At 35.1% G+C, this 12,042-nt stretch overlaps 2 protein-coding genes across 10 annotated transcripts in view; one reads left to right on the top strand and one right to left on the bottom strand.

Annotated features, from left to right (window-relative positions):
- LOC148951358 (14 kDa phosphohistidine phosphatase-like) overlaps positions 1-12,042 on the bottom strand; it is a 163,399-nt gene that overhangs the window by 65,379 nt on the left and 85,978 nt on the right. The gene's annotated exons all lie outside the window — the stretch shown is intronic.
- LOC148951359 (phosrestin-2-like) overlaps positions 1-12,042 on the top strand; it is a 97,939-nt gene that overhangs the window by 53,779 nt on the left and 32,118 nt on the right. The window contains exons 4-6 of the mRNA XM_089090251.1: positions 4,234-4,369; positions 7,495-7,653; positions 11,845-11,992. Of these exons, the coding sequence (XP_088946377.1) occupies positions 4,234-4,369; positions 7,495-7,653; positions 11,845-11,992 (443 nt within the window). The remainder of the gene's footprint in view (positions 1-4,233; positions 4,370-7,494; positions 7,654-11,844; positions 11,993-12,042) is intronic.

The raw sequence follows: 12,042 nt of genomic DNA, 5'->3' as shown, positions 1-12,042 counted from the left end.
TCAATGTGTTCAAATCACCCCTACTGTTAAAATTTGAATTATTATTTAAAGTCAGCGCTTAGTAGTAGTAGCAGTATGAGCATAGTAGCATTTGGTTAATTCAACTGAAAGAAAATCAAACCGGCGCTTCCCGGACCCACCGGCTCCGCGGCTCCCGGCCATTTACATAATGTTCCCAAAAAAGTTGAAATATTTTTTCTAATTCCATACAGGTTCGGTAAACACATGAGTTTAATTATGGAGGTTAGATGAACGAGTTTGAACTTCAAAATGTTGAGAACCATTAAGCCGCTTTCCCCGTCACTTCTTAGGCATTATACCGCTGTGTTTTGACATAAAGCTCCCCGCGCGAGATTATAAATAATTTTGGCATCTCCTTTCCCTGTTTTGTTTTACATTAGCGGTTTTAGTCAATCAAGGTTTCAATGGCCTTTGCGTAATTCTTTGTTTTCTGAAATAGCGGAAAACAAATTGTCTGCAAAATTAATATTAGGTTATTGGAGTTCTATATTCTATGTAGGAGCGAAACATGGCACGATAGAAATATTCAGTGTAAATTAGAACGACAATATGTGACAGATGGGATAATCTCTCTCAAAATTACGTGAAAAAGAGCAGTCGGTGTTTCAAAGGTACCTAAAAATATATGTGATAGCAATAGAGAAAATAGTAAAGATTAGAAAAAATAGCATTTTGAATTTCAAAGGCGGTGATTATTAATAGAAATTACCTGAAAATATTCGCTTATGAGATATCGAAGCGATAGCAAAGATTAGAAAAGAGTGGTTTCTTTGCAAAAAAAAAATTAACTTTTAGATATCTCCGAGGGAGAGAAATTTAAAACAATGGTTGGGGGGTGAGGGGATAATATCCCGCTGAGATAAGTTTATATTGGGAATTGAAAAAGAAAAAAACATTGGAAGAAATAGAAAGGTAGGAAAAAATGCTTACATTTGCATAATCCGTCTGGTCTTGGGTGCCCGAAGGACCAGGTAGTGCGTGTTGGAGGGTGGACGGGGCGGCGTCGCACTGTTCTTGTGCAGATTGGACTGCGATGTTATGGGATTGCATAGATGAGCCGGCAGGGTTCACCATATTATAAGAAGCCGCCCATTCTCTTTTCGGTTTTTGACTGGACTGTATGGGGGCTGGCAGTGATGGCTGCACTTGGGCCGGCAACTCTTGTTTTGGGGTTGGGCCAGCATACTTAATAATGGATGGTCTTGGTTCATCCACTCTCGCTTTCTTAGCGGGTGACGGCGACAACCATTCTTCACAATTTGCCTTAAAAGAAGAGAAAAAATTAGTATCAAAATAATTTGCCCCTTTTTTTTTACAGAAAGAAAGTTAGTACCCTCATCCATGTAATTTATCTCTTTTCAGTAAAGTAAAAAGTAAAATTTTCGCGAGAAATATATTATGCTTAGAAATCAAACGTTTTTATTAGACAATCAGTAGTCTATAGCCATAGGATAGGAATAATTGATTCTATTTTTACCATTTAGAAAAATATTAAATTTTCCGGTCTATAGGCTTTAAATTAGATCGTTAACCCATCGACCTGTAGGCCTATATTTTGCAAACATAGGTTAAAAAGCTATTCAATTTATACATAATATTAGCTTCATGCAACTCCCAAAGACTTTTCTAGCCCTGCACTGTTTGTTTTCATTTTACACTGATGTCGGTAGAATTGAAGGCATTGCCCTCCCCCTTTACATAATTTACTTACAACGAAGCTGTTAGAAGCAATGTATTGCCCCCTCCCCCTTTCACATAATGTTCTAAATATATTGTTAAACTTAATTTGAAAATAATCTCTTTCACCGGCTCTCTGACAAATACAATGCCCTTACTTTTAATGCAAAGAAATAGTTTGTTTTCATTTTACACTGATGGCGGTAGAATTGAAGGCATTGCCCTCCCCCTTTACATAATTTACTTACAAGGAAGCTGTTAGAAGCAATGTATTGCCCCCTCCCCCCTTTCACAAAATGTTCTAAAAATATTTTTAAACTTAATTTAAAAATAATCTCTTCCACCGCTTCTCCGACAAATACAAGGTTATGAAACTACAAGCTTAATATACAGCAATCTCTTTTTGCCTAAAACTGTTTTAATTTGACAGCCAAAACAAAACCCTTTGACTAGACGGATAGCGTGAACACACCGGAAAAAGGGTGACAGCTAATTATAGGCCTCACATTGGAGTCTTGTGTCAAAACAGAGCGGCATTTTCATTAAAAATTGACAGAAGTCAGTAGACACTTTAAATCACATTAGAGAAAGGAATACAATAGAGAAAAGTCAAACTTTAACGAAAAGAGAATTATTTCTTTTTGCGAGAATTTGATTGTAAAACAGTGGGGGGGTTAGGTTTCGAGGGTAAAAAGAATATATTTTGCGTTTTCCATTGATTATAATGATGTTTGTATGGTTTGGGGGTGGGGGGTTTGGGGTAAAGGAATATATTTACGTTTTAGCTGAATATACTGGAGGATGTCCAAGGAAAATTCGTTTGAAAATAAAAATGCAATTACATTGCTAATTGCGGCTGTCAATGCTTCTAAAGAGTTAAATTTATCCATTGTTGTTTACACAGTGTCAAAATACTTTCTGATAATTTAATCACATTGCATGCCCGTTATATACGAAATCTCAAGGGCGAATTGTTATGTAATGGGGAAAATTATATGTAAGCAGGCCCATGTTTGGTTGAGAAGGGGGATGTAACCGACTCGCTGATTGGCTGAGAAGGAAACACGTGATCTAACTGTTTCCGGGGAACTCATAACATTGAACAATTTTATCCACAACAACAAATACTATTTCTGGATCATAACATTCAGCTCGAGCAACAATAACAAATACTATTTCTGGTTCATAACATTCACGATCGATTATGCAATCAAGTTTTCGGAAATTCACTTCCCCCTCGAGTCCTAGATCAATAAAATTGTTCCCGTTAGAATTCAATGCGCATGTGCAACCTTCGTTCCGGAGTTATTACACATAGAAACATCAAATAAATCGACCTTGGAAAAAGAGGTCATTGACCCCATTAACCACGTGTTCTCCCTAATGACTCTATGCCCATATAAGGAGTTCGTTCCGTATTCTATGCCCATATAAGGAGTTCGTTCCGGAGTAACACCCCCATTCTACTAATGTTTAGTCTTACTTCTTGTTTATACTATTTAGTAAATAAAAAAACCAGAAACGACAATTTATTTCTAGAAAATTACTTAAGAATGTCGTTACCTTCTTTTCAAGTCTTTCTTCTCCGTTGCTTAATCCCCGCAGCGGAACTTTTTTTCATCTCTTACCACTACCGAGCTCGCAAACATTTGAGAAATGAAAAAGGATAGATATAAAAAAGGATGAAAAAGATGTGAAAAAGGATAGAAAGGATAGGAAAATCACACGATAGCCCTAGAATAATTTTTATGCTTTTCAAGATTTTGCAAAATTCTCTAATCTTTACAAATTCCCTCCCCCCATTTTTTATATTTTGAAAAATGATCTACTCCCCCCTTCAAAAAAATCGTTCGAAAATATCTACTTATGTATCCTTTCTCAAGATCACAGCTCAAATTTAACCAGAAGCACTGTAGACATTTCTTCGAGAGTCCAAACATGGAGTAAAACAGAGATTATTGTCCTATACTTCGATTTTAAAAATTGAGCTTTAAACAAAAAAGTTTATTTTATAGCATCAACGGTCACAATTTTTTTTATTATTATTCCTTTTCTATAGCTGATCACATTATTCCTTTGCGTATCTCAGAGAGGGAAGTCAACTAGCCCCCCTATTTTTTAATGTGTTACTGCTGTTATATCGAACTTTGAGCCGATAAAAAGAACGCAAAAAGCGATTGGTTGAATTATATGAAATTTTAAGCTAGTAAAAACATAAAAATGCTCCAGAGTCACAACATGTTTTACAAGTAAAATTCAGTGCTTCTCTGTAGGCCGGTCCTTGAGAGAAAAAAAGTTGAGACAATATATCTTGATTTCTTAGATGTTTTATAATTCTTTAATTACGTTTTCAGGTTTATATTATTTGTTTACTATCGTTACTTTATTTTTATTTTACTGTTTAAATGGTCACTATAGAGTTTAGTATCCACTAGACTTTTAACTGATGGGAGATATGGTTCAGAAGAAACATATATTTTTTGTAGACAATTGATTTTCATTTATTTCATTTCATCCACTTGTTTTCATTTATAGGGTATATAAGAAAGTATCTCTAAGTCGAGCCCTAGCTTTGTACTTACCCACAAGGGATATTGTTATAACAGAAAATGACCTCCTTAGAATAGATGGTGTTTTCACAATAAAAGAAGAAGAGATGAAAACAAAAAAGGTAAGAAGATTTATTACGTTTTTAACCAATTTATAAAAATAAAACCCACATTGTCGCTGTCACACCTAAAGGTCGCAACTGCCATTTTTATGCTTCTGATATAATTGCCAAAAATTGTCATCTAAACTGTCCAGACAAATTAAGGCAAATAGTCACTGTCACACCTAATGATCGTCACTGACATTCTTATGCTTCTGATATAATTGCTAAAAATGTCATCTAAGCTGTTTTCGAAAGGCGGTTCATTACTGCAGTTCATGAAAAGTCCCACATTTGATATTCCTGATCTACATCAAACAATTTCTGAGACCACACTGGCTAATCACGATAACACGAAAGAATCGTAAAGAAGAGAGAAACGAGGATAATAACATCCAGAGAAAAATCGAAGAGAACTATGAAGTATTTCGGCCGAGACCTCTGCTTGACCGTCTTCAGTGCAGAATAATAAAAAAAATATAGATAGAAGTCCAATGGATAATAGAAAAACCAAACCTTAAAACAAACACTGAAACTAAAATAGGAAGGCCCTTTCCAAGCAACGATGAAAGGGTAACTCATAAAAGGGCGATCGTAAGAACTTAGAGCCTTGAGTGACTGTATAATAATACACCGTCAATTGGTGCCCTTTTTCTGCCAGTAGGCACGGCTCACTCGTGGCATCGGATCAAAATTTTGATATAGCCAATTCCGTCAGAATGATATTAAGGGTCGAAAAATTACGTAACCTACGTAGCCCCAAGGACAAAGGTTCTGTAATTATTCCATTCTTGACATATATGTTATCACATAAGAGGCGGGCATATCGCGCCTTGCTAGGAATTAGAAGGTATTCATTTTAATTCAGAGCAGTTGAAAGGTTCCAAAAAATACCTCCAGGATTACCTTTTGTTCATGAACTTGTAGTAGAAAAGATGGACAGATTGCCCCTTGTTTGACCAGGAATCATGTGGCAGAACATTCACGCCTAAACTAGTGTCTGTTCCATAAACAATGAACGGTTTTATATGCCGTTTATACATTGATATTATCGTTTTAAAATTAAGATACTGCATTGTTATCATTTTGTTATTAGAAAGAAGTTCAGTGTATCATTTTTTAGAGGGAGGGGGGATAAAGCCCCAAGAAGTTTAATTTTAAGTCTAAATAGAAAGGCGCCAAAAAAGGCTTGCAGCACCCCGTCATAATCAAGATTATCCAAAATATGATATAAAAATGGATGTAATAATATTTTCAAATTAAGAGGGGTCTGCGAATACCCTCGGCCCCCCCCCCCCGCTCATTAAGATACAGTTTGAATTTTTAATAAATGCCTCAATAATGAATGAAAGGGTACAAGAACAGTGGGGCAATATTTTTTTTCTCACAATACTACCATAATGAAAGGGCTATTTTGGTTATATTTGCTTTAAACAATGCAACTGTTTGTTTAAATATTTTGAAAGGTATCTGGTAAGTACCATACATTAGATCACCAACTGACTTATTTGTCGCATTCTGGAAGCACTTGGGCAGACGTGGTCAGTGGCACCCCCCCCCCCCTCGCATAAAGGATACTCTCTGATCATTCAAGTTTATATCGTCAGTTTTTAATTTAATTCAGGCAAAAGTCAATTTATTTATTGAATCAAAATCACCTGCTACTGGTTCTAAAAAAGATATTGAAGTTGACAAATAAATGATTTTTCACTCACTGGTAATAATTAAAAGTCAGTGCTAGTAAAAGAATGCTTACAAGTAAGTGCAAATTCATTGACTGTAATATGATACTATATTAGACAAGCCATTTTGTCAGTTTCTTATTGTTAGGTCGTATCTCGCATTTTCACACTCCAGAAATAATTGTCAAAAACCGTTTGCTAGGCTGTTCTCAGAGGACAGAGAAGCTTTGCAATTCATTTACAATTTACAAGTTTCCTTAAGTCTATCAAATATGATTCACAAGGCTTGAAAGATTGATTTTAATAACTCTTCTCTTAACGTACATAGAATTACATATTTAGAAATAGAGAATTTCTCCCACGGAAAATTCCCACCACCCACAAAAAATCCCTCAGACAGTTCCAACCCCGCTGAAATTTTTCCCCGGAATATCATTACATGTAAAATTGAGCTGCCAAAGAGAAAGTAAGACAAATCAAAATAATTTTTTAGAATTCTTTATTCTGGCTATTAACCCCGTGTAAAATTTCCCCAGAAAAACACCCCCCCGAAAACTTCATCCCCAGAGGCTCAAATATTGGATTTTTCAACTTTGCTGAAAAATTGCTATCTCGAATTTTTTTATCAGGTGACTTTGGGGGAAAAGGGCTGCGGGATGGGGAATAGTTCCTCTCCGATCTTTTCCTTCACTTAAAATGGGCGATAGAACTTTCGAATTTTGTTCGAGTGAGCTCTCTATCGATCTTTTAGGACTTATCAGTTCGATACGATTACCCCTGGGAGAAAAAAAAATATTCACGCATCCGCAATTTTTCTTCTAGCAGAAAAAAATAAAAATACAAAATTGCACATTTATGGCAGATGAGAGATTGAAGCGTCTAGAGTAAGGCTCTGCAGTAAGGTTCTGATATGCCGAGTCTGATGGTATGATTTGCATTAAGATTGCTTAGTTTTTCGCTTTTGAGTTTAAGTTCATAGCTTTTGATGGGTAACATTAAATATAATGATTGTATTTGGAATCAGCATAAAAAGCCAAATCTTCTGATGTATATATTGCTATCAAAATTTTGTTTTTTAGAGTTTCAGCTATTAATGGCTCGACTCGCTCCTTACTTACAGTTCGTTACCAAGAACTGCTTCATGAGACTTTGAAATTTTACTTAACATACGAAACGTCAATCTTCAAAGATTTCTAGGATTTGTGTGCGCCACTTTACAAGCGACAGCAGCACTAACTGCACACAAGGCAGAGTAAAAGAAATTCCCAACTCTGATTTGCACCCATCCCTTAAAATGTCTCATCCTCTCAAAGGCTGTAGCCTGTAAGGGATATATCATGTAAGGGATTAACTGATTCATTTAAGCATTGTCAAATTAATAATAAAATCAGTTTTACAAACAAATTTATTCAGTCTAAGTTTATAGTGTACATTCATTTAATCTTATTTACCTACGTTATTTAGGTATTTATACAAGTTACGATTACCTTTCGATACGGAAGAGATGACGAAGAAGTGATGGGTTTACGACTTTCAAATGAATCAATATTATACAGACGACAAATTTTCCCGCAAGAGACAGAAGAAGGACCAATTATTTCACAAAATTTGAATTCTGCTCAGGTAATTATTATCACAGTGCATCTTTATCTCAGGTGCATCTCTGATTCTAGGTGGTGTCTTTCTAGCAAACCATAGTCTGAACAGCTTAGCAGCTTTAGTGTAATATCTAGAACAGTTGCTTGCAGGGAACTTGTAAGGGTCCGAGCAGCATCGCCCTTAAAACATGAATGGATCTTTTATTGATTTGTAATCTGTGCTTATTGGAATCTCTGTGAGATTGCAAGCATGTTGTCTGGTAAATAAGCCTCTTGAGTTATTTGATGTCTGGTAAATAAAAGGCAAAATGTGTCTAACTAAGGTCATACTTAGTTTGTGTTTAAAATTATAATTAATTTCTATTTAACTTTATGTTTTAACATCCAAATTAAAATCCAAGAAAGACATCGGACCATACCAAACCTCAAATTGCCCGACAAGTCGAAAACTAGGCATTCCAAAAAAACAAATAGTAGCTATGTAACTGCTGAAAATACATTTCCTTTTATTCTTGAGCTTTCAAAAGAATTTAAATTGTATGCTAAAAGATAAAGATAGCATGTTTGGTGAAAGGCTTCATAGATCACTCTTTTATTTTCTGCAGGCTACGGAGCGACGTTGGTTGTTCGTTCATTCGATTTTGGTTTATGAATCATTTTATTTTCTTCGTATTTTCTGTGTGTGTCGAACGCTCAGCTGACATAACACTTATCCCAGGAGTTTTGTGATGATTCAAGTTTTTGATAGCTTTCTGAAATTCCCAAGAAGAATGGGTAGCTATAGTCCATGCTCCTATATGCAGTTGCAGTCGGAACTGTTTTGTCGGCCATGGTTGATTGAGTGCCGTTTAATGGTACAGTGTCGGTTGATTAATCAGGTCCAAATGCGGAGTTTCAAGGTTTCAAAATCCTGTTACCGTCTTTCTACAACCTTATTTTTGTTTTTTATTAGATATATCAGATTAATCTTTATTAGTCTCTCTTGCATGTTTGGTTGACCATCCTGCTTCTTCCCTGAGTAGCAGATACAGCTTTCTTGTGTCCGAGCATGAAGCCGTCACTAGCATATCGTCACCAGCAGTTTTCCAGTATTACTGTCAAGCATCTTCTCTTACAGCCTGGTGGCACAGTTTCTGCATTTGCTTAAATTCTTTGAACTTTTTATTTTGTTTTCTTTCTTTTATGTCATCATTCGAGCAGCGACATTCTTAATAAATTTCGCATGGTAGTAAGACGGCTAACCTTGTTGATTATGTTATTGTAAATCCAAGATTTACGGATTCGATTGACAACACTAGGATATACAGAAAAGCTGTTTCTTAACATTAGAAGTGAAGATCACACTCAAGCAGTGTCCTAAGTCAGTTTAAAGTGGGGATTAGGAAGGGTAAAGACGTGTTAGGTAGTTATAAAAACATAAGTTGACTCAAGGATAAAAATTTAAGATGAGGACACTGGCGGATGTACTTGCAGAACACAGCCATTGACACCACATCAAATTTTTGCGATAGAGAAATTTGCCGTCATGCAAGTGGATACGCAACGATGGTAGAAAATAATATATGAACGCAATTATTAGTAAATTGTTTATGTGGCGATCATTCAGTTATAAAAATAGAATCAAATTATTTTCACCATTAAATACATATGGAACAATAAATATATGCTATATGTTAAGGGAAAGTAAAATAGCCCTAGTAGCATAGACACAAATAAGGTTAGGCTTATGCTTTGAAGCAAAATAATACAGCGTTTATATATATATACTATATATATATATATACATATATACTATATATATATATACATATATATATATATATATATATATATATATATATATATATATATATATATATATATATATATATATATATATATATATATATATATATATATATATATATATATATATATATATATATATATATATATATATATATATATATATATATATATATATATATATATAGGTTGATTTATAAAGAAAACACATACATCAATTACAATACGATCCTACAATATTACCAAAACAATTCAATTGAGTTAAAGAGAAAAAGAAGAGGAAGAAAAAAAAGACGAAATAAGGTTGACCAGAATCAGACCCCCAATCACAAAAGAAAAAATCCACGCAAATCCAATGCCAACCATCCCAAAAACAACAAGAATTCACAACTTAGACAGCTGAGAAGAACACACAAATTCCTAAGCTTTAATACAATACACTTTAAGCAGTTTACGAAATTTCGGCAAAACAAATTCTCCACCTTAACTCATTCGGCGAGTCTTCCCAAATTGAAGCCCAATATGTCTAACACTACACCTTGATCTAGTAATTAGAATTGATGGTTGCATTAACTGAGAACTTGGAGTTAATTGTATCTTTTCGACAATCGACAGAATTGTTTTTTTTCGGGCCTCACATTTTTAAGGTTCGAAAACTATGTCGTTTAGTCGATGGCGCAAGAACAAAATCAAAGTGTTCCGGATGCCGACAAAGGGTTCCCAAAACATTTGATATTGCCCCAGCGACGGAAATCTAGTTTACATTCGTTCTGGGTTTGGCTATCAAAGAGAAAAATAGAGATTACTGTCCCAAAATTCAGCATTAAAAGTGTGTTCTATTATTTTATTTTAGTTGTTAGATGGTTTGGGCTCTCCGTTCCCTCATAAGCCGTACGGCAAATGGGGTTCTATCCCGCTTTCTACTGATATAATGAGAGAAAGGTACAATGGCTAGTGCACGTTCTGCGGATGAAGAATGACATACTGCCGAAGATCGTCCTTTTCGGCCAACCATCTAGGGCCAAACGGAAAGCAGGTCGTCCCCGACTTGGGTGGGAGGAGGTCGTGAGGAAAGATGTGAGAAACTGGAACTTCTTGAAAGGGTTCAAATAGAGAGACTTTAAATAAACTGGGATGGGGGAGAAGGCTGTGTAGGTGTGATGCCCTGAGACAGATTAGTGCTACAGGAAGTTGTAGTAGTAATAGCAGTATTTTTTTTATGTATTTTTGATAGCCAATCACATAATCCGTGTGGTTTCTCTTTGATGCACGTCTAAAATGTCTGACCCATTATGCCAAATTTTGAGTCACCAAAAAGAATACAAACTTTTTGAGTCAAAACATTTTTGACAAGTACGCTCTCTTCTTGCCTGTGTTGCTGCCATAAAGAATTATATTGACTGAATAAGAAAGTACTTTTGTAACCACTATAATTAATAACCGCTAATCAGTTGCCTATAATTTAACCACATATGTAACCACAACAATTAATTTTTAATAGATAAAATAACAAACAAAGAGGAATTACTTTTGCCAAACCTTAGGTATAGATTTGGGTTGATTCTTATTTTTTTAATCTTGAAACCATGAGAATGAGAAAGGGTTTTATAATTAATAAATCATACGTTACAAAAAAAAAAAAATACAAAGCTCTCTTTGCATAAAATCCCGGTTTTGGTCTTTGCGCAAAATGGCTAAGAAGAGAAGACGGTTACACAAACCAAAAAATCGACAATAACATTATCATTCGTATAATCGAAGTACATGTTCTACTGATGACAAGCCATTACAATTATTCTTAAACGAAGAAGCGAGGTTACTTATACAAAATGTGTCTTGTAGCTGTTTTTTAACCACCTAATCCGCTGTCCGGACAAAGGCAAGTCGACCCTTTTCATAAACGAAAGGTGTGCTTTTTACTGGGTCGGCTAACCAGCCTTTTTTCAAGATAAACAGTCTGCAAAGGGGGCGAGTTAAAATATATATTATTGAATATACAAATTTGATGCGTAAAACCTGCTTCTGTTCTGGTTAACTTAGATTAGGAAAATATACAAATATGATACCAAATGTTAGTGCAAAGTTTCAATTTCGTGTAGGGTTATGGGGCCTGTCTTACTTAATTTAATTTTACTTCAGTTTCCTAATAATGAATACTAGTGAATTTGTAGAACCCTTTTAACACGCCCAAAATTACTAAAACACTTTGACCGTCAGTTAAATTAAACACAATCCATCATAATACCCTCAATTCCTGATACTGCTCTAAGGCGTCTAAAAATAAAATTTTTCATACAAGATTTGTAATTACCCCCCCCCCCCCCGAAAAAAATTAAGCATCTGGGGAAGAAAAATGCAGTCTTAAATGTATAAGATATCTAGATACATAAAATCATCCTATATTCTATATTCATGCTGGTTTTTCTTTCAGCTTCTCCTTCTTCAAAAGTTGGGAAGCTCTGGCCAAGCGTTCTGTATACAAATTTTGAAGAAACTTCCACCGTCAGTTCGCTTAGTTCCAGCAAGTGACTACAAAGGCGCTGCAATTGGCATCAATTATGACATTCGAATGTTTGCAGGTATCTTACCCCCTCCCTCTAACACCTCGCCCAAAAATTACTTTATTGGT

The sequence above is a fragment of the Artemia sp. Qi Xiang Cuo genome, chromosome 6, assembly GCF_049724085.1.
Source record: "Artemia sp. Qi Xiang Cuo chromosome 6, ASM4972408v1, whole genome shotgun sequence".
In the NCBI taxonomy this organism is placed as follows: Eukaryota; Metazoa; Arthropoda; class Branchiopoda; order Anostraca; family Artemiidae; genus Artemia; species Artemia sp. Qi Xiang Cuo.
Note: the sequence above shows the minus strand (reverse complement) of the source record. Positions and strands in the feature narration are given on the sequence as shown.